At 41.7% G+C, this 23,525-nt stretch overlaps 2 protein-coding genes across 6 annotated transcripts in view; one reads left to right on the top strand and one right to left on the bottom strand.

Moving 5' to 3' along the window:
* Nucleotides 1-4,081, bottom strand: part of klhl32 (kelch-like family member 32) — a 66,495-nt gene extending 62,414 nt beyond the window's left edge. For 2 of the 5 annotated variants that reach the window (XM_039805157.1, XM_039805158.1), the window contains exons 1-2: nucleotides 3,904-4,081; nucleotides 2,284-2,411 (exon numbers count right to left, since the gene is read on the bottom strand). In XM_039805157.1, the coding sequence (XP_039661091.1) occupies nucleotides 2,284-2,306 (23 nt within the window). In that variant the 5' untranslated portion in view covers nucleotides 2,307-2,411; nucleotides 3,904-4,081. Of the gene's footprint in view, nucleotides 1-2,283; nucleotides 2,412-2,872; nucleotides 3,059-3,903 lie in introns of those variants that run through there. The other 3 variants (XM_039805154.1, XM_039805156.1, XM_039805155.1) reach the window with 2 other exon arrangements.
* A 1,124-nt stretch (nucleotides 4,082-5,205) lies between these two features.
* Nucleotides 5,206-21,772, top strand: LOC120562568 (frizzled-6-like). The gene is made up of 8 exons (XM_039806314.1): nucleotides 5,206-5,351; nucleotides 6,615-7,032; nucleotides 13,877-14,073; nucleotides 14,160-14,739; nucleotides 18,165-18,584; nucleotides 19,466-19,614; nucleotides 19,715-20,140; nucleotides 20,295-21,772. The coding sequence occupies exons 2-8, from the start codon at nucleotides 6,847-6,849 to the stop codon at nucleotides 20,452-20,454; spliced, it is 2,118 nt and encodes a 705-aa protein (XP_039662248.1). The 5' UTR covers nucleotides 5,206-5,351; nucleotides 6,615-6,846; the 3' UTR covers nucleotides 20,455-21,772.
* The last annotated feature ends 1,753 nt before the right edge of the window (nucleotides 21,773-23,525 follow it).

Genomic DNA, 23,525 nt, shown 5'->3' with positions numbered 1-23,525 from the left:
AACTCTCTGTATGCACTGTGCATTCTCCCATCCTATGTGCAGCCCACACTACTGCCAACTCTACTGCAGTGTGTGAGCCAAGGGACTACATGCTCTCAGGCACGTTGGGATTATATTACTGGAGTGAATATATTTTATATTTCTTATGATATTTCAGTAAACCCTGAAGCAAAGTACACACTTTATAACATGTTTACACCTTCTGCTAGTTTTTGCTAGCTGTTACCGTGTGGGATGTAGCTTGATTGAGCATGACAATTGAGGAGTTTTAATTAATCTATTGACATTCATTTTTTATTGTAAAATGTTTATTTTATAAATGATTTGTTGTACATTTGCACACAGCCCATATTATTGGCTCAAAATTTTCAATGCGTTTTTCTCCATTTAGAAAGGGTTAAGAAATGGTCTGAAACAAGGAAATAGAATTAATCTCATTTTATTTCTATGATTTGGAGTCTTGTTGATACATGAGCATCAGGTTTAAGAACTATAGTATAGTATAGTTAAATTTTTTTGTGCATGATGGAAAAAAACTATAATTCAGCATTATTTCCAGGAAATGTCACGCCTGACACCTAGTTTGTAATACTGCAAATATACATATATTGCAATACTTTCATCAGTGGGCCATACACTCAATTAAAGGATTATTAGGAACACCATACTAATACCGTGTTTGACCCTATCCTATCAATCAACATTTCTAAAGAATGCTTCCAGCACCTTGTTGAATCAATGACACAAAGAATGAAGGCAGTTCTGAAGGCGAAAGGGATCCCCCACACCATTACACCCCCACCACCACCAGCCTGCACAGTGGTATAAGGCATGACGGATCCATGTTCTCATTCTGTTTACGCCAAATTCTGACTCTACCATCTGAATGTCTCAACAGAAATTGAGACTCATCAGACCAGGCAACATTTTTACAGTCTTTAACTGTCCAATTTTGGTGAGCTCATGCAAATTGTAGCCTCATTTTCCTATTTTTAGTGGAGATGAGTGGTCCCCGGTGGGGTCTTCTGCTGGTGTAGCCCATCCACCTCAAGGTTGTGCATGTTGTGGCTTCACAAATGCTTTGCTGCAGACCTCGTTTGTAACGAGTGGTTATTTGAGTCAAAGTTGATCTTCTATCAGCTTGAATCAGTCGGCCCATTCTCCTCTGACCTCTAGCATCAACAAGGCATTTTCGCCCCCCAGTACTGCAGCATCCTGGATGTTTTTCCTTTTTCAGACCATTCATTGTAAACCCTAGAAATGGTTGTGTGTTAAAATCCCAGTAACTGAGCAGATTGGGAAATACTCAAACCAGCCCGTCTGGCACCAACAACCATGCCACACTCAAAGTTGCTTAGATCACCTTTCTTTCTCGTTCTGACATTCAGTTTGGACTTCAGGAGATTGTCTTGACCAGGACCACACCCCTAAATGCACTGAAGCAGTTGCCATGTGATTGGTTGATTAGATAAATTTATTAACGTGAAATTTAACAGGTGTTCCTAATAATCCTTTAGGTGAGTGTAGGCTTAATAACCAGCTTGTTACCCTTTTTCAGGAATAGTGACAGACATTTATTTCAATGTAAATTTCAAGATTACAGCTTACATTTGCTAGCTATAGCTAACTCACCACATGTAATGTTTCCCACTGTATGTATTATACAATTTAATGGATTTATTTGGCAGATCTTTGGATTATGTCTGATACTTATGATACAGTAAAAGGTTATTAGTTTCAATCTGCATATGACATGGTAAATACAGCTCTTTATTGAACAAGATATTTATCTTACAGTAAAAAGATTTCCCTTAGGTTAGAATAAGGGAATGGTGCGTAATGGCTCTTTGTCTACATTTCTCGATACACAAACTCAACTCAAGCTCAAGGACCAGTTCGGTTTGTGCATTGAGCATGTAATAACATAACATTCAACTGTCTCTCCAGTGGCTCTGATTGGCTAAATAATCAAGCCACTGAAATCTAGTGAGAATTGTTCTGCGTGTGTGTAATTTAATTTGGTTTTAAACCATGTTGTTGCAGTGAAATTGTGTCTAAATAGTCATGGTAACAGAACGTCTTCCAAAAGAGTGCACATTTTATATTTTACGCACGGCAGTAAGCATGATCGGTCTGAGTAAAGGCAAAGACTCTACCTTATTCGACAGAATTCTATGCATTTACCTGTTATTTCTGACCCTCTTTGGGTCGCGCCAAAATTTCCTCTATGCAGGAAAAGCCCTGATCTAAAAGTACAGTACGTATGGACAGGCTGCCACTTACCTGAGTCGGGGTTCAGAAGGCATGCCCCCAGAGAAAAGAAGAGGAGATGGTGGTGGAGGTGGAGGTGAAGGGGAGGTGCTGTGTGGCTCCTGAGGACTGTAGTCTCCTCGCTGGGATTGTACATCAGCCTGATAGGACAGAACAGCATGTCAGCTTTACTCAGTCCATCCACTCGACCCAGCCGCACTGTGACAACCTCCTGTGCGATGTGTGAAGGGATGCAACCACGCGTCAAGCCTAATGCTGACTTGTCCCTTCTCTCAGCTGCACTGGCCTTGACTTTGACATTTCTTATAGCTGTTTCTTTCCAGCCCTTTCCATGTACAGCACAGCGGCTGTGACACCCACGGGCAGCTCGACTTCAGACTTCAGAGAAGGGAATAAACAAGCTCAGCACTTCTCAGAACAAGCAGGGAGTCCAAATTACACCAAGTCCCTCCGGTGTAGCTACAACCTTGACATGATGTGCTACACACCTGAATCTGATAACCCTGAGATAATACCCAGCAGCCCAAGAGAAAAACAGAGGTCAGCACAGATGCACTGAAATCCAAGCTTCTCTGGATACTCTGATTGAAAAACTACTTACCCACTGTACAATGAGTCGCCCCTGGTCCTCTAATATGGCTATTAAATATGATGAAGCCTGTGTGTGTGTGGTTCACCTTAAGTGTAGCCTATATAGGCCAGATCTAGTCATCGATCTGTTTTGTCCTTCAGACGCACTGCCACAGCAGGCAACTGCTACTGACTGAGGGAGAAAAGGAGCTTATGGTCCTGAGTCCAACCCCAAAACAGGCCAACACTTGCTGCACATATTTCATAGCTTTACCCAAATATGTGTTGGTGGTGAGGTTCTTTGTATATAAAATTGAAATCAAGCAAATGTAGCCTACTCGTAATCAAATCTGACAATTGCACCACAAGTGCCAAATCCGGAGTAATATTCCATTTTCTCTCTTTTTGGTGATCTCTCTCTATCTTTGTCTCCACAAATGTCCTCAATATGGGCAGCTTATGAAGTTTTGATTGCAAATGGCAATATATTCAGCAACATATCCCATACCTCATGGTTTTTTTTGAATGGCTAACATGAGTATATATACATGAGTAAATTACATAATTTTTGGTCTCAGAAAAGATTAAACATATCCGGAAGGTTGATATATTTAGGATCTGATCATCACAACAAGTAGGCCATTGTTCCTTGCAAAACACTGTAATCTCCTGACTGAACACAACCACAGTGGTAAATGTGGTCTTTTACGCACAAGAGGCAATTGGGATACCACCACAACAGCGCACAATTAGAACTGGATTGGGGAGAAGAAGGAATGTTTGCGTTGCCAAAGAAGCAGACACCATTAATACAATTAACTGTCACTTTCCAAAAGCTCCCAGCTGTCACAAGGTCTCCTAGCAACAGGCCAGCGCCTCGGTCCACAAACTATGGGGACGGAGAACAAACCTCCTCCTCCGTACGAGCAGAAAAACCCTGTTGCATCCATCACATTGCGCACTCAGACAATCCGATACCAAATTATATAGCCTAGTTGCGGCTTGGCAGGAATGTACTGTATTCGACTCCCTCTTATCTGAATATGCCACAAGCTCACGCACCTCATATGAATGGGTTATGATTCAGTCCGGTCTGGCGGCGTCTCCGTTACAAATGGCATTTAATGTCGGAGCGTGGTCTCTTGTAGACTACATCCGCGGCGAGAGGAAATGAGGGCTCAACGGCGGGCAGATGCGCTCAATCGCGGACACTTTCTACACACTGTAGCACCTAAATTGTTACATTATAGCCCCGCCTCTACACGGCGGTCACATGAATATGGACATAGAGGGGATACAGCGCCTCCAGGTGGATAATTGGGACACGACGAGTTGTGTGAATGTCAGTAGGCTATGTTTACTACACAGTATGACAGGCGCCTGTAGGGACACCAGGGGGTCCTCGTAGGGTTCCCAGGGGGCACAGCCAATGAGGAATAGAATGATTAATTATTGTTACTGTAATGTAACACCGAGCTGCTCCACTAATGACTGTCAAAGCAGCGTTAGTGTTAGGCCTATATTCAGCTGTTACTGCTATCTTCACATTAGGGTTTTTATATAGGCCTATCCTGGACAGTCTACTTCAATAGAGACATGTAATATGTGTGTAGCCTAATTGTAATGCCTAAACTATTATCCTATAGAATATGTAGGCCTATTCTGCGAACTGTGCTTTCCTGCTGCATGTATACTGGCCGTGTAGACTGATCATTAGTTGGGGGTGCAAAGTGGACATAGTAAGGCTACTGCTGTGTTGATTGATTTCTGCGTTAACTGGATGTTCCTGAAGGTATTACTGGGTTTTAGTTAGCTCTATTTCTGGACTAAATTGATAAATCGGTTACTTCCATCTACCGTTATTTAGGAAAACTGCAGTATCCTCACCCACTAGGCCTACTTTTCATCTTTTCGCATAGGCTAGCCTAAAAGCAAAAGAACCTCCTGTTGATATGTTAAAAAAAACAACTCTGTGTCTGTCTAAATGATTACACATGTGGACTTTCTTAAACAACCAAACTGCCGTGACACCGTTTAGTGTCACACATTTCAGATACAAAAATTCCTTGCAGTTTCCCTGACATTTTGTCTTGCATTGTCCCATCCTTCGTTTGCCCATCTGCTATGCGTTCAAGTGCTCCCGTCAATACCCAGTTCACTGCTGTCGGTGTATTCAAGTGCACCCTTGCATTGAGATAGGCTAATATTCTGATCATAGTTTTTTTTTGTATGTGAGCGTCAACCACACTGTTACAATTTTAACACCATTACAACTTTTAAAATACGTTAGACAAACGTATCCATTAAGTGCTTACATCGGTTCATAACGAAATGCGGACATTTCCAAACGCACCTGAAGGCAGCTTCACTTCACAGCAGCCCGGACGAGAAAAGACGGAGGGACAGTGCTGGTGCTTGTCGCAGGAAGCACGCTAACCAAATTCCCCACAGAATTGCTCCAACGAGCATTTATTTAGTCAGCTGTTATACGAACTCCTGGGCAGTTGGGGGTAAGTCCTTTTGTCTCGTTTTTTAACCCTCAGATTTTTTTTTTTTTAACTTTCTTGTACCGAAGTTGTTTAAGGCCCCGTCCCATGGCAGCGACCGAGGCAGGGATGTTTACTGTACTCTCTCACCGCATTTGGCTTGTAATTTACGGGAAAACGGCTTTCCTGACCGGCACAGACTGATATGCTTTTTAAAATAACTTAGCTTCGGGGGTATGCTAAGTCTTGGAGATGTAATAGGGGCTTATTCATGTTGTAACTAACCTGTAACTTTACGTGTGCTTGTTGCGTCGACGTGCTGTTGGTGGAACGTGTCAAATATTTGCTTCGCTAACTTTTATTGTCTCTTTAATCATTGCTAAAATGCTAACCGAAAAGTTGATGCTAATAACCAACCAAATGATTTACCCAGATTCCACAATTCAGTGCAGCTCTATGAATAAGCATGCAATCTAAGAAGATTGTTGAAGGCGGTTACTTTATCAGTGACGTGATAACGTTATTATTAGATAAACTACTCTAACCACCAGTGATAATATCAGCATATGATAAGCATCAGGAATTTAAGCAGCCACATAAACAACTCATCTCTTTCTTCTCAAAAGACCATATTTTCATATAGAAAAAAAACTTCATTTATTAACTTTATTTGTTTTAAAACACACGTGCATGTGTTAGGTATGCAGACTATAACCAGAACTAATATCCCAAACTGGCCCTGTGTGGGCCCCCTAAAACCAAAGTCAGACTTTCAAGATTCGTATTCAAGTGTGTGCTGTGAAACAATGACACTCTAACGTGAAGTTTAATGTGCATCAACAAGCTCAGACTCATTCTGCTGAATCAGCCTGGATCTGTAGCATTCCCCACCCACTGTAAATTCATGTATTTAAAGTGAGCACAGGGATTGACTGGATATTGGCCCCCTGGCTTAATTCCATCTGTCTGATGTGTCTCCAAACAGTCCCGAAATGGAAATGCTTAATACATTTTAATTTGAAGTTGGTTAGCTTAATGTGACCCCTTATAGCCACAATGAGAGGTTGTATGACATACTGTTTTGATGATAGGGCTTCAGTCTGTCTCTGCTCTGCAACTCTGTAGTAAATACAGTAATAACCACTTACAAAAGTCTTTTTAGCTGAGGTTCCTGAAGACAAATCTTCATGAATGGGTTGTGGTCCAAAAGAAACCTCTCAAGATATGTTTTAGTCATTGTGGAGCTAAAAGTATAAACCCATTTTGATATAAATACTTTACTTTCAGGGATGTGGAATCAATCTGTGACCCAGGGGCATGCTGACCAATGATGGGAAAGTTTTACCTGCTGCTAGACCCATCGGCGCCACTGAGATGACTCCAGGAGAAGTAAAATGTGGGTGACAGTGTGAGCCAGGGGGTTTCAACGTTCAGGGCAAAGTATTCTTCCACTGAGCCAAAAAGAAACCTGTTGTAGTTTACACACAAAACACACAATCACTCCCAATCAGCTGTCACAATGCCGATGCCAGGACCACTGTGGGTCTGTCTGGCTCTGATATGGGTGCAAAGCTGCAGTGCCCACAGCCTGTTTACCTGCGAGCCCATCAAAGTGCATCGGTGCTTGGGGATGCCCTACAACATGACCTTCTTTCCCAACATTATGGAGCACTACGACCAAGATATCGCAGCCAGTAATATGGAGGTGAGTCCTCATAACATTACATATATGAGTTTGTTGATGCACTGTATTGTGCTAATGTTGGCCTCGAAGGGCATTACCCAATCAATCTTGTTTACTGCTAATACAATTTATGTACTTTCCATGAGAACTATAACAGTCTGTAAAATATGCAGTCTGTAACATTTCATAATTTAAACATATTTACGTGTTGTTTGGTTATGACTTACTTTTCTTGTAATTTAAAGACTCAATGTGTTACAGATTAAATCCAGTCTTATAATCGTGGTATTGGCAAAAAATTGGCTTAACACCAAACACTGTTCAAACCCGCAGTACGAAGAGCAAATATGCACTGACACAGAACATATCTGTGATACTGTCATATAGTTTGGAATAAGTTGCTGGAAAACCTTCTATTAAGGGGTTTCACAGCTGCTGACCCACCTTTAAAGAATCTCATTAGTCTGGGCTTCCATGGAGAGTTGTAATTATATTGGCCTGTGATGGAAGAGACGCTTCCTCTGCTTGTATATAAATTATAATTCAAGTCACATTGAATATCAACTCAAAATAATCACTATGATTAGTGCCGTTAGTGGCTTCAGTCTATAAATGTCAGTGTCCGTCAGTTCTTAGAAGTGCATATTGATTGAACCATAATTACCATTCTGTAATGGTCATCAACAGGCACACATAATTCACCAGCCACAGTTTGTCCACAAATCATGCCTGGTTGTTATAGAGCACTATCTAGTAAATAAACTGTTGAGATTGTATTGTTGTGAACGTGATAACTATACTGAATCTGTATGAATGTCTTCCCCACTGGAACAATACATTACTGTTCCTTTAACAAGAAAAGTTGATTATTTACGGCAACAACCTACTGTACAAGGGAATAGTTAGAGTCGAGGGGTTACATACATACTCTGCAGCTGAAGTTGTCTCACAATAAAATCACCAGGATTATCCCTAAAATGAAGATAGTGGCAATGCTAAAAACAGGAGACACTATTTATAGCAGTTATTTCAGTTTAATGGCGGTAGTTTTGCACATAAGCTGTCCCAGGTAGGATAACTAAGTATGTATGTATGTAAGTATGTTTACCAAGAACCATTTGGGGTGATGTCACCAAACTTTCAGTCTGGCTGCTCTGTGATGCTTTATATAAAATAAAGGTGAAGAGATACAAAAGAAAGTAAAGTTGGTTCCTGAGTGCTCACTGCCTGTTGTTGAGCAGATGTGTTTCATTTTGCTCTTAAAGTCCAACGGAAATTACAATCCATTTTTGCCAAGAAATCAATGCGGTGACTATTGCCACTCAAAGCCACAGAGTGATTGCTAGACTGGGTGAAGTAGTTTGGATGTGTGAACTCAATACCAGCCAGATATACGGTATACCCTGCTGTTTGTATTTACTTTATGTACTTACAGTATTTGGTCAAAATTGTAATCACTAAAAATAAGAAATATAATTTTTAATTTTAATTTAATTTTTTCTGTTGTAATAGTGCCCCCTCAATTAGTGTTCTCAAGGAGGCATGATTTATTTCATTTTTGCCTCTGACTGACCAAGTAACAAACTAAATATCAAACTAAATTTGGTAAATGTAATATCTATCAGGGTGGGTGCTAAAAATAGTTTTTAAAGCTCCATTGTGTAATTTTTTGAGTTGATTCTCAGTATAAAAAAAAAAACTTTGTTCTTTCACAAATATGTGCTCATTCATGTGTAATTACTTCCAACAACTAATCAAAGTATTCTCGTACACGTAGAATCTGCCATTCAGAATCATTCAGAATACATTGAGCAAGTCGCTCGAATGACGGCCGCCATGTAGCGCCTCCATCTTTAAAATCCATTAGCCAAAGAGGGACATACCTCCATCTTTCGCACTTTTACACTCAATGGCACCGTGACGAATGCCAGGGAGGGGGAGAAGATTACTTGTGACTGCCGGCAGATTTGAAAGCCTGTTGATGATGGAGGATTGCACCTATTCTCGAGGACATGTAACGGAGTCGCCAAGGAAGTTAAAAAGAGAATTAAAACGACAACGTGACAGGCAAAGCAACAAGACCAAAGTTAATATTGGAGTGGCTTTTCCAAGATGGAAAGAGCTCATAAGGAGCAAGGATTTAAAAATCTGCTTGCCTGCTTTCTTCTCTACAGGTAATTCTGCCTATTTGTGTAAATTCGAAGTTTTATAGTTGCTTGGCTAACTATAGCATGGTTGTGCATAACGCTAGAACGACGTCTAGGATACTTTTCCTGGCGTAAATGATGAAAAAGGATTGTCTACCTTGTAACATAAACCTCATCATATGTGTCTTGATTTCCCTGGCAGCTCACATCATGTGCAGTTGTAACACGGACTAGCTCCAGCTAGAACAGCTGCGTGTAAACGATGGAGATACTAAGAGCTAATTTTGGTTTCATTGACATTGTTCATACTGCTCAGAGAAATTCTTCTCTCCTACGCTGTAAACATTGCCTTACACTATTAATCTCGTACAATATACAGAATAACGATAGCGCTGATACTTTACTAACATTAAATTGCATATGTTTGGGAACCTGATAGCTGATGTTAACAATGAAATGGTACCAAAATAACGTCAAACTATTATTACACTGGAAGGAACACTCACGGACGAAGTCGTACTTCTTGGAATAATGTGGCCACTGTAGAAGTTAGAACGCGCTCGGAATGGGAGGGGCTAGAAAGTAATATTCAGTTGGTTGTCATATATAATTTCACCGCTAGATGGGAGAAATTCTTACACAATGTAGCTTTAATATTGCTTCCATACACACTTATAACAATCTGAGCCTGTCAGTGGCAAACACAGCATGATTAGTGGTCGTACATTGACGATGTGCATTTGTCCTGTAGGGTTAGATTGCAGCCCGGTATGCGGCTGCTGGTTACAGCATTATCGCTCAAGACTGGACCAATTTCAAAGATTTATTTTCACACTAGCAGTTAGACACAAATGCATTGGAAAATAGCTAATACCTAATATTACATTTTAAAGGTTTTAAAGGGACAGACGTCTTACATGGCTAATGGTATACAACCAATGCTGTGTGGGCTTGTTGAAAAAGGGGGAACATGTTTTGAATCATCGTTTGTAGGTTGTACTGGGCTATGACCAAGGGTGGCAAGCTTCGCTTCAGAACTCAAACCTCCTATGGCGCCATTTTGATGCTACAAAAATATCACCTCCCGTTAGCATCCCATTGACTGCCATTCATTTTTACGTCACTTTGACAGCGAATAACTTTACATCTGAAGCGTTTAAAGACTCTATTTGTCCATTGTTTATTTCTAAAGAAACACGAAAATTTATAAAAGGCTCCATTACCTTGTATCTCACGTCATGGCTCCATAGCAGACTTTTTATAAAAATAGGCTAACGATTGTGTCATAACCACGAGACTTACTGTAGAGTCTTTTATCAATTCCTACATTAGGCCAATATGGTGGGATCAGGGGAGAACTTGCTCGGACGCGTGTTCTGCGTGCCAATAATCAATGTCCACAATTTGTCTGCATTTCGGTGCTGTTACCCATTTATTTTCAGTATAACGGCCTGCTTACTGTCACACAAGCATAGAGTCCATTTCATTTCATTTCTGGTTTAGTTTCCTTGTCAAACAACTGAAACACTGCCCAAACTGGCACGACTGACATGGTAAAAAGCTGTCTGCTTTCCCCGTTATCCACACACCTGTGTACCTGTGGCTGATTAGCTTTATGCCTTCCCAAAGGCAATGCTCCACCCAGTGCTCAAACATAAAACTGCACATTGACATAACCAACATGGTAGCCTATACAAACAAAGTGGTGAAATGGCTCCAACACTTACTGTCACATAGTAGAGGAATTACCGTATAGTACAGGAGAAGCTTGCAGGCACTTTTGAGTTACATGAGCTGTTTAGGTTTAATTACTAATGTTAACTAGCATTTTAGTGATCAATAATTACCCTGTGTCTATGTTATCTCCTTACATATACCTACGCTCTCCGTCTCTGTAAGATTGGGAATGATTGAGATTTCTCTTGGCACAGCTACCAGAAGACTTCACACTTTCAGACAGGTTGCTCACGTCACATTTACGTCGTCTCTCTCACTTGGAGGCTGCGCAGTAACGCTCAGCGCTCACCGGAAAAGTGCTTCTAATATCCTTCACTGGTCTCCGTCCAGTGAAGTCCATTCTTATATACTGTCTATGGCTATGACTTGCTCCAGTCAGCAGTGCACCATGAAAGTTGACAGCACATCTCCTAGCAACGCCAGCACTTAAAATGTCAGTCAACAGGTGCCATGGGAAACGCCCACCCAGAGACTTGAAGTTCAGACAGTTTCCAAAAATGTGTCCAAACAATTTTTTTTGTACTTTTAAAAAAAATATATCTTTATTATTCATTGTTTTTACATGAAAATGTGAGAACAATTCAAATTTTAGTCACTGGCCTTGTGTCTTTAGACCAAGTGTTGTCTTGTGTCTCTACAGTGTCTGTACACCAGTAGATGCATCCAGTGTCCTGGCATTCCTGAAGGCCAGGGTTTGGTTACACACATGTGGTGTCAGAGTGTTGAGCGTCAACAGTGATCTGTTGAAGGAGTCTTTTGTGTGGCATCTGGCAAAGGTATAGGCTTCTTATTTCACAGAAGCCTTGGCCATGGGCAACTTCATCGACTTTGTTGTGAGGGGCCTTTGATTTCTGGAGGAAGGGGAGGGACACACCCAGTCTCAAACAAAGCCTACCCTACATACCACAATGAGTATTCTCTCCGTTAATCACTCACTCATTTCCCCCCTGTACACGGTCTTACCTCTACAGTCCTGTCTCCCAAGTGACAGGCTTGCACTCTGTGGCCTACATTCAACATTACATACTGTACCAAGCTTTCTCTGAAAGTACGCAGTGATTTATCACAAAGTCCTTCGCTGAAATCAAGCAGACTTCTGCTTCTTTATGGGCTCAGTCCAGCCTATCAGTAGGATTTTCCGGAGCAGGGTTAACCTTTTTCCGCCCTTGCTCCAAGATTCCACGAGTGTTTGCCAGCTTTTGAAATAGAAAACATCAAAGTTTTAGAATAAAAAAGTAATGGCAAGACCAATTGACATACTGTAACAAACAGGGAACACTTAAGCGTCTTAAAAAGTTTGAGTGAATGTTTGAAAAGTGATTTCTGGCCACTTTTTTTCTCGAATCATTTAATCCTTTAAGTACTTTGCTATGAAATTATATGAGAGGATTTTGCCTTTTTAAGGAGAAAATCAGCTGTACTGCTGATCCTGTTTGAAGGATTCAGAAATGAGGGCAGTTTTTACAGTAACGCTGCCATAAAGCAAATAAAGGTCAGATTGTTGAGCAATGGGGAGCTCATTGAGGAGTCCAGGACCTCCACAGGAGAGAAACAAGGACGCTTACTGTCAGAGGGGGCAAGCCCAGGCCCCAGAGACACGGGCCTACTGCCAGACTGGATTTCAGGAAAAAAAAAAAAAGGAAAGGAAACATTGAATAGTGGACTGTTTGGAGTGTATGTGTGTGTTTTGTGTACAAATATTAGCAGTACAGACTGACAGAACTCTGTCTGTGCATGTTGGTCTGACAATGGTTGATGAGGTTCCAACAAAGGGTCCGGACTGCTCTAAAACGTCCATGTGGTTTTAGTGCAGTTCTGACTGAACAAAGTATTCTGGGTGATATAAGCAATGATATCAATGATATATAGCAAGAATAAAGGAACCTACGAAGTATACATTTAATCAAAATCCAAGGCTTAAGAAACATCAGCATGGAGATGATCTGAACAAGTGGAATGAAGTTGTCTTCAGTGTAAGCTGAGTATGCCACTGATAAAGCCACACATTTTGTGCTGTAGACACACTAATAATATGGCTTAGCTGTAGCCTAACCTATCAACAGCTCTGTGCATTCCAGCCTTCCTGGCCTGTCGTTGTGTGTTTCCAAATGCCGTGCAGTCATTTCCTGCCCCCCCCCCACCCCCCAAAAAAAGCTTTTGACCAGTGTGTTGAAACGGAAGAAAATGTTTTCCAGCCAGTGAATGGGCTCCTTTGTGTGGCCCTATAGATCACCGCAGATCAACAAAACAAAGTTTATGCTTCTATGTAGAGCAGTGGTTCCCAACCTTGCTGATTTGTGACCCCTTAAAATGAAGCAAAGTCGACTTGGGACCCATCATCAGCACTTTTATATGTGTGTATGTACGTGTGGGTTATATTAACCTGGTCACTTAAAGTCTGATTACTTTCCTCCGTTTTATCCTGCAGGCCTCAAGAGGTGAAATTACCCAGTTTTTTACAAGAAAAAAGAAAAGGTTGGGGAAAAGTCTAAAACAATACATAAACTAAAACAGTTATTTCATGTAATATAAATGTCGTTTTTTTACTCTGTTAATCATCTCACAACTCCTTATTCCAATTTATGACCTGCGCTCATGTTATGCTATTTAATCACAGAGTTCTCTATGCAAACCTGTGGGGAAAAAGTCAAAATGCTATTATTTGCCTTTTTTCCAGCTGTGTGTTGCATCTTCAAAGGTATGTTTATGATCTTACAGATTGCTACTGTCTGTCTGAAATGATCACATTTTCAAGGGTGAAACCAATGTTTAAATCTAACAATTCTATCTCGAAATATTTTGAATATGCTTGTTTTTGTGTGATAAAAGATGCTCAAACTCGCAGGGTGTGTATCTGTACTTGCTCAGAACACACTTAAAGAAATCCATGTATTTTTAGATAAACTTCAAGCATGAATCACAGCCCTTTCATATAGACAAAGTCATTTTTAATACAACAAAACTTGTCTCTTAATCTCCAGCCATTCATGCCCCTGGCAAACCTGCGCTGCTCTCCAGACGTCCACCAGTTCCTGTGCCAAGCCTTTATCCCAGCATGCACCGAGGAGAACACAGTGATCCGTCCTTGCAGAGAGCAGTGCGAGGCCGTTCTGTCCGACTGCGAGGAGAATATTCGAATCTTTGGTGTCACCTGGCCTGCTGAGCTGCACTGTGACAAGTAAGAATACCACAATGGCAGACAATCCGCAATAGGTTCTTGATCGGTCCGTTGAAGGATTTTTTTGTTTGTTTGTTTTCAACTAGATTGGACCCATGTAGCTCTCCTGATGGTTCGGCACTTCCTGCAACCACCCCAATGAGCTCCTCATCAGCTAAGAGGGACCTTGGCTTCTGGTGCCCACTGCAGCTGAAGACCAAACCGGGCCACGGCTCATCGTTCCTCGGCGCCCAGGACTGTGCTCCGCCTTGCTCCAACATGTACTTCAAACCCCACGACATTGAATTTGCCAAGAACTTCATCGGCGTGTGCTCCATCATCTGCTTAGGTGCCACGCTCTTCACCTTCCTCACTTTCCTCATCGACGTCAAGCGTTTCCGCTACCCGGAGCGCCCTATAATCTTCTACGCCGTCTGCTACAGCTTTGTGTCGCTCATATACTTCATCGGTTTCCTGCTGGGGAACAATGCAGCCTGTACCAAAGCGGCTCATCCTGCCGGCGTGGATACAGTGGTGCTGGGCTCTCAGAGCAAAGGCTGCACTCTGCTTTTCATGCTGCTCTACTTCTTCTCTATTGCCGGGATCGTCTGGTGGGTCATACTCACCATCACCTGGTTCCTGGCTGCTGGACCCAAGTGGAGCTGTGAGGCCATAGAAAAGAAAGCGGTAATGCTTTTAAAAATTGATGGTCATCTGTTAGTAGCAAATAGCAAGAGAGTACAGCAAATACATGTTGAATGTAAATATAAAATGAGCAAATACAAGTTTTGCCAATTGCTTACACACTGAAAGTGAATGCTTTGACAAAAGCATCAAAACCTTAAAGGGGTGATAGAATGCAAAACCGATTTTACCCTGTCATAGTTGAATAACGACAGTTCGGTGGATGTATTAAGAGAACTGGATACAGTGTTCGGTGGGAAGCCCCGTACGTTCCAATGAGAGTGCTCAAAAGCGCATTAAGACCTAAGACCATGATTAAGACAACATGGAGCTCGGCTTTTCCGCATTCTTGGCCCATGACGTCACGGTGGACACGCGCACTAGCAACAATTTGTTTGTGTTGTCGTAGCAACCGGTAGCAACATGCTCGTTCATGAGCTTATCTCTCGTGGCTCTTACAAGTGGCGAACTCATGAACTCGCCGTTTTCATTGTCTAAAATATTCACTAACGTTAAACATTGTGTTTTCGTTGTTCCCGATCGTTTACATGCTTAACTAAATAAACGATTGATGTATTTAGCTAGACAACCAAGGAGATTTAATCATTATGTCGTGCTACTAGCTAGCTAGCTACTAGCTAGCGCTAGCAGTTAGCCTGCAGTTTCGTGAACAGAGCTCATCCATGGCTTCATCTCTCATCCACGTTACAAGCTTTACAGCATACAGCCCTCGGATGTATCATAAGAGAGAACCAAGGCCATGTAATCAGTATGTCTGTAGTAACGTTATGTAGCTAGGCATGATCTTAATACAGCCACGCTAGCTAACCCTGATGTTAGCAACTAGCTAGCTAGCCGATAGCCCCGCCAGTTTGGGAAACGCTAATGACGTTACATCCACGTAACAGGCTTTACAAAATACATACATCCCTCGGATGTATCATAACTTCATAAGATAATACCATGGACGTATTAATAGAACACATGGTGAATTACAACCATTAGCTATATCCATTATTACAGCTAGCTACGTGAGCTCGGGAGAACAGTCATGAGAGTGGATGTGCGCAGTCCCGTGGGTCTGCTCGCACCATTATGCGCGTTCATCATTTCAAATTTAATAATTCTGTATTCGCTTCTAGTGAATGTTAAAAATGTTAAAAACGTAACGTTTTAAACAAGGACCCTTTCAGTGTTTGGCCTGGTAGGTTGATATACCCCGAAACTAATTATCCGCTGAAATATAGACGTTTCTTTCGCCATGTAATGTCTATGTGAAAAGTCTTTCTGGGCCATGGGGTGCAGTACCACCGTTATCCGCTAAGCCCATGTTGGCATTTAGACTTAGCGCTCCTCCTGGGGGCTTGGAACAGTCACGCCCCAATATTTACATAGGCTACACAACTGACCTGAGATCAGGTAGTCTTCTGAATCTAGCTAGGTCACGCAGATCTCTGCTATTCCATTACAAAATTCACTTCTGAAACTTTTTTATGCGAGAAATCAACCATATAAAGCTCAAATATGGGCCGCTTTACGAAAAAGGATGGCTAATTGCAAATTTTCTCCGACTGTGTGTCGGAGTTTAGTGCCGGTGTTGGTGCTGCCTGGGTTGCTACATCGCCACCCTGACCGCAGTGTCAGCGAGCTTGTTACGCCCGCAATCTTTTACCGCAGCCCGCAGGTTCCAGTTAATCTTATAATGGGTATGTGTGTTGAGTTATTTAAACAAACAATCGGGGAAATAAAGCCTCTTGTCCGCGAGTCTCATTGATAGAGCCGCGGTGAGATGGAGTCCATCAATGAGAGCTAGCTAGCCTCCTCCTAATATTGATATTGATATCCGAAATCGGACAAGTGTTAGCTAAGCTTTGTAAGACCTTGAGGAACCTGTAATATTCATGCCGTGACGAAATTCAAACTGTAAATATACTTTAGTTATGCGAAAGTGAGCAAGCTGCGATATTTCCCCATTGTAATGAATGGGACATATAGCAAGCAGCTGCTGGTCCTACAAAGACGCCTTGTGTTCATAAAAATGCCTTAAAATCAAATCCGGACACAACGGTTAGCTTTATAAGACATTGGGGAATGATGTTATATAAATTGGCGTGGCGAAATTCAAACTGTAAATATAATTTAGTTATGGCGACAGTGTAGCTAGCTAGCTGCGGTATTTCCCCATTGTAATGAATGGGACATATTACAAGCAGCTGCTCGTCCTACAAAGATGCCTCACGTTCATAAAAATGCCTTAAAATCAAAGTGGCGTACGAAATTCAAACCGTAAATATATTATAGTTATGCCGGCAGCTGGCCCGCGGAGCCCCGTAGTGCAGTATCCACAAAGGGTGACTTTGCCCTGGGTATGGAGCCCAGCAGGCGGCCGCTTTCTCGTCAGACTGTGTGGAGCTCCTAAAGTCCGACACGTCTTACCAAATTTGCAATTAGCCATCAAATTTTGTAAAACGGCCCATATTTCAGCTTTATATAGTTGATTTCTCGCTTAAAAAAGTCTCAGAAGTGAATTTGGTAATGAAACATTGCAGTGTCTGGAATATGAGATTCTGTCGCTTCTCTAATGTATGTGTATTGGGGATTCGCTCAACCAATCAGCGCGCGTCTCTAATATGTGCGTATGGCAAGTCGCTCAACCAATCAGCGCGCAGCTCATCTAAATATTCATGACCATACCATATTTGGAAGAAAAGCTCTTGTTACAAATAGGGCCAAAACACAGGGATGCATAAGGGCCAATAAAATATCAACCAGGCCATTTTCAGCCCAACCAATGTTACATACCCCATTAGGAGACCATAAGGAACAGTGTGAAATACCCTATATAATCATTCTATGACCCCTTTAACTTTTGTAACCTGTGCTTTTAACAAAGGAACCAAAAGTACAAACACATTTTCTGCTTTGCACTTTTTTTGCAATTCTGCAACACACTACACACTGTTTCTTACATTAGACACTTTGTTCAAGAAATGAAAACTCTTACAGTCATTAGGAAAACCCTTCTATTCAAAATGCAAAGCACTATCTGAAAATGGCAACACACCCACACACATTTCTGGATGCACTACATACAGTACACACTACAAACCACAGCAGCCCAGGTTTGTTGTCATCTGGGGTAGTGTTAGTTTCCACCGGGGTGCTCTGGTCCGGGACTGGTTCACCAACCACAATAACTTCACAGTTGTATAGTTGCACATTTACTCTCCATTTCTCAGTCCGATTGATTGCAGAGTTTCCTCTTGACATAGAAGTGAGATATTTATCTCCAAGTGGTGTGTCTTATTTGGCTTGTGTGAAGAGTTTTGACACAAGCAGCCACATTCTGCAGTCGGCGAAAACTGTAACAGCCAGCCAAGATAGTGGACGCTGTTAAAAATATTGATCCACGTGTTGTCTGTCTTTAGGTGTGGTTCCACTCTGCTGCCTGGGGGATCCCCGGGGCACTAACTGTCATGCTGCTGGCTCTGAACAAGGTTGAAGGGGACAGCATCAGTGGAGTCTGCTTTGTGGGGCTCTACGACCTGGACGCTCTTCGCTACTTTGTTCTGGCTCCTCTGTGCGTGGGCGTCATAGTCGGCCTCTTCCTCATCCTGGCGGGCATCGTTTCTCTCAACCACGTCCGGCAGGTCATCCAGCACGACGAGCGCAACCAGGAGAAGCTGAAGAAGTTCATGATCCGCATTGGCGTTTTCAGCTGCCTCTACCTGGTCCCGCTGGTCACCCTGTTAGCCTGCTACACCTACGAACAAAGTCACCGCAGCACCTGGGAGAACACCTGGATTAACGACCGCTGTCAAGAGTACAGCATCCCCTGCTCCTACAAGGTAGCTGTGGCGTATTCACTTGCAGAAGGTGTTATGTTAAGTTTAGGGCCAAAGGAAATATTAGAAGGCTTTCCAGCTCACTGTCTTTTTAATTATGCCCACTGACGTGGTTGATGCTCTCGATTGAAGGGCTGCAGCTTGTTATGGTTGACTAAAAGGAAGCTGTGTGTGTGTGTGTGTGTGTGTGTGTGTGTGTGTGTGTGTGTGTGTGTGTGTGTGTGTGTGTGTGTGTGTGTGTGTGTGTGTGTGTGTGTGTGTGTGTGTGTGTGTGTGTGGTGTGTGGTGTGGTGTGTGCGTGCTGCGTGCGCGTGCTTCTTTCAATAATGTTGGCACACAAGCCTTTGTTCAAATGAAACTCTAGATGCGGTCTGATCACATCATTTGACAAAAATGTGACAATTTGAATTTTAGCCATAAAAAAAGGGCTCCTACGGAAGGTATTAAGGTTGTGTAACTGAGAGCACAGTATTACGGGTGAATGGATAATGGATACACCAAGTTAAAAAAAAAAGTCTTTGTGAGCTGCCTTCTGACCCAGAAAGGCGTTTTGCCATTTATATCCATTCCAAAAAAAAATTAAAAATTAAAAATTACCCTTAAATACATAGCATGTCCATTTAGAAACCACTTTCGCTCCAAATGTGTAACACATATTGCGTGCAGCCATACAGTGTGATAATTATCGGGAGAGAGGAAAATCAGAGAAAATGTGTAAAAAGGACAACATGAAAGAGAAAAAAATAAAGTAGCTGAGGCCCAATATCAGTATCTGAGCTTAAAAGTAAGCTTGATTTTGTCTTCTGTTAAAAAAAATGTTGTTAGTTTACGCACAATAAATCACAAGGATTGCATTATGGTATGTGTATGTCACTTTGTTCCAGACAACAGAGCACGACCGCCCTGACCTCTCCCTGTTTCTGGTGAAATACCTAATGACGCTGGTGGTGGGAATATCTGCAGTGTTCTGGGTCGGCAGTAAAAAAACCTGCTCTCAGTGGGCCTACTTCTTCAACAGGACCCGCAAGAGAGAGTACGACCATTCATATTGTCCTGTTACATGTTCAAATTCTGTTTCCATGAAAAAATAAGACACGCAGTTTGACTATACTCTCATGTTCTCTGACCCACAGTCCCATCACTGAGAGCCGGCGCGTGCTCCAGGAGTCCTGCGAGTTCTTCCTCAAGCACAACAGCCGGGTCCAGCACAAGAAGAAGCACTACAAGCCGAGCTCCCACAAGCTCAAAGTCATCTCCAAGTCCATGGGCACGAGCACGGGCGCTGCACCCACCAACGCCTCCATTGCCGCCACCACTACCAATCAAGGAACCTCTGCACTGGGCAATCACGAGCACCGTGCTCATGGTTCTCTGTCTGAGGCCTCAGCCAGGGAGCCCCTGGACAGGGCCACCCCTAGCCGAAGCTCCCGGAGGGGGGAGAGAGAGAGGGAGAGGGAAAGGGAGAGGGAGAGAGAAGGGGGAGAGAGACGTAGCAAAGGGGGGAGCTCCTGTAAGATCAGCAGCCACTCAGAGAGCATGCACAGAGTCCCAGATGGGAGGTAAGTGAGACAGATGTTGCATCTTTTGTTTCTGAAAAACACAGGTGTGACACTTTCGCTACTTTCATTATTTTACATGTTGATATTATGGACATTTCGGAACTACATCTGAACAAGTAATAACCGCACTTAATCCCTGATGTGGCTCCTTTAGGATGACTCCGAGGAGCGAGCTCTCAGAGGCCAGGCACGTCCCCGGTGGGCAGCAGCATGCGGCTTTAAACCGATCACACAGCAGCATCCAGGACTCCTCCCACCAGCTGGCGCGCCAGGTGCCTGAGGAGAGCAAGGACACAAAGGACAGCAGCTGCTGAGACATCTGACCCCCACAAATATATTTGTGCGTCCATCCATCCATCCTCTTTCATGTGTCTGTTTCAAACCATAGCACCTATTTGTATCATTCATCACAGAAGCTTCTTACATCAGATTATGATTGTTTTGGTTACATTGTATTCTATGAATGTTCAATGCCAGCAAAATGTAACATACCTCGAGTATTTCGACGTGGTATGTTTAGACCAGAATCTGGGTTTTGGCAGAGTTTAAAGGGGTTAGGGTTATTTAGTGCGGGTGACCACTGTCTTTCAGCTTTCCTGAGCTTTTGGCCATATACTACATACCTGAATGTTGCAGCAGCACAGCTGTGATCCACCTATACAACGACCAATGGTCTTTTCATTTTATAGCATGCATTAAAAATGTTTGTAGATGTGTAGCTCAATGGCAGAGAATGCATACTTTAAAACAAATGCAATATTTATGTACATATTGTATTTTTGAGAAATGAAGTCTTTCACTGGACTAGTCGCTACACTGAGAGTTATGTTAAGAAAGGTATTGTCATGATATTGCCAACTTAAGGAAAGTCTTCATGTGGTCAACTGTTTTTTGAATGTCTTAATGTTCTTCCTAGAAAGATGATTTGTCTTGAACACAGTGTACTACTTTATTGCTCTTTTGAAAAAAGGCATACTCTTAAAGGTTCAGTAGGTAACTTTAATAAAAACTTTTTGGTCATACTTGCTGAAACTATCACTATACCGTGACTGTTGCACATAATAATAATCTGAAAAAAGTAATGTTCCTCCTCCTAGTGCTCTTAATGGCATTTGCTAACCCCCCCTCCTCGCGCACAGGAGTCTGGAAAGCAGTGTTAATGACTGCTTGTGAACAGCGGCCAAAATAGGCAGCGCTGATCAAATATGAATCATCAATAATGATTCTGTCACTGTATTGCCGATTTCAGAATATTGATTAATATATGATCATCTCTGCCTAGTTTGACAGTTTGTCACATAGTTTGACGCTGCGTTAGAGACTTCTCGGCTCCAATTGGTTGTTATCCTTATTCCATAGAGAGGCGAAGTCCCTCCCCTTCCAGGGGACCCCATGGGACCTTATTTCGAAAAAAAAAAAGTATGGTAGTGAACAGGGAGAGACAAATCATTTTTTTAACCTATTTGAATTGAGCCATATGATGTTTGTCGATTTAAAAGATAATTTTGCAAGTCAAGAAAGTCACAGTTTGTCGTAGTACCACTTTGTGTTAAACTGCATCTCTGGTCTTGCACAATTTACCTCACTTTGCTTTCTGCTCGGATTCCTCAATAAACTATGTTCCACAACACATGTAATGTTATCGTACCCAATGTATTTATCCAGCGTCTTTTTATTAGCTGGAAAGCGAAAGAACGAGCAAGATCCATTGCACAGGCATTATAGCTTCAGCGAGATTTACACTTTATTTACACTTATGGGACTTTGGAGCGAGGAGTCTTTCTAATTACGCATATTCACCAGTCTTATACTAACAGTTTTACCACAAAATTATCTTTGAAATTGACGACCATCATATGTGCTATTCAGGGCTCAAATCAGGATCAAATAACGATTTGTCTCGCCATTTACTACCATTCATATTTTTTTCTGAAATAAGGTCCACATGGTGTTCCTCCAGAAAGGGGAGCAGTTTCTCCTTTCTATTAGTAGCATCAGGAGAAGGTCAACGGATTTGATTCATGTAGTACTGTCAGGATGTCGTGACATCTTGAGCAAATATGACAGAAAGCTGTATTTACCAAGTTACCAACTGTAGCTTTAAACTTGATATAGTTGAAATTTTAGACAGTGTTGAATTTGTGTTTTTCATATTTTCTTTCAAAGACTACTTTCACTTGATTTTTGTGTTCCAACTTGTTTCTGTTGTACAAACACTTATTGTACAGATGTGTCTTCAATGACGTGTCCTGTGAATTAGGATAAAGTATAGCTTTATAGTTTGTTTTTTACAAGAATGTGCCTTCCTTTGAGCAGTTCCTCATTTTCAAAGAACTTCAAAGAATCTACAGATGTTTTGCATGTGTGATATCGACCTGTGTTCTCGGTCTGGGTGTTAATTCATATGATTTAGAAACAAATGGAGGAAACAAATCAAACAGCCTTTGCACTATGTGTCATTAGAAGCACAAACCACTAATAACTAAGTATGAATAGTCCTAAATAAACAGAAAAAAATGAAAATTTGGGGGCTTTGTTCAGGTGTTATTTATCACATATGGTCACAGACCATATACTGCGTTTCTCCCTCAAGTACTTCCAGAACGTCTGTGATTTATTTGAAAATCTGCCATGCTGTACTGTCTATTTTGCTGCGTAAGGGATTGATTCTTCCAATGAGGTTCTATACCTTTTATATTCAGGAGTCACAGCACAATTACAATAACGCCAATTAGGAGGAAATCCTTGTCAGTGTATTTCTGTTGTATGCCTACCTGTATACATTCTTATTCTGGCATGTGGACAGGGGTCTTGCTTATGATGTAACTTGCAACTTTTGTGAGCCGTTTTTTACTGTTTTTTTTATGTAGCCTATTTTGTCAGCTGAATTTTGTATCAATCCAATTTCATTTTAATAAAATATAATTGAATAAAAAAAATTTATTTGAGTGAGTCATTAACTGCTATTTATGATAGATTAGGGCTTATTATATCGACATCGATATTTGAGGCTAGATGAGGTCTTATATTTTAAAAATCTTGATATGACACAAGACCTGTTTTTTTTAAAGGCTACATTACAGTGAAGTGATGTCATTTTCTGAACTGTTGTAGCTGTTTTATTTTTTTGCCTCTACCCACTTAGTCATTGTATCCACATTATTGGTGAATATTTATTAAAACTCTAATGTGTTAATATTTTGTGAAAGCACCAATAGTCAACCATATGATATTGGCGCAATATTGACATTGATGTAGGCTGTTTGGTCAAAACGGGCGATTTTAGACCCTTTTTAGGGGCTCAAGCCCCCCCTAAAAATTATAATATATACATATATATATATTTTTTGTGCTTCAAGTGAGAGTTTGCGAACTTGTCTGTTAG

This window comes from Perca fluviatilis, chromosome 7, assembly GCF_010015445.1.
Source record: "Perca fluviatilis chromosome 7, GENO_Pfluv_1.0, whole genome shotgun sequence".
In the NCBI taxonomy this organism is placed as follows: domain Eukaryota; kingdom Metazoa; phylum Chordata; class Actinopteri; order Perciformes; family Percidae; genus Perca; species Perca fluviatilis.
The sequence above is the reverse complement of the archived record's forward strand: the minus strand, read 5'-3'. Positions and strand labels throughout refer to the sequence as shown.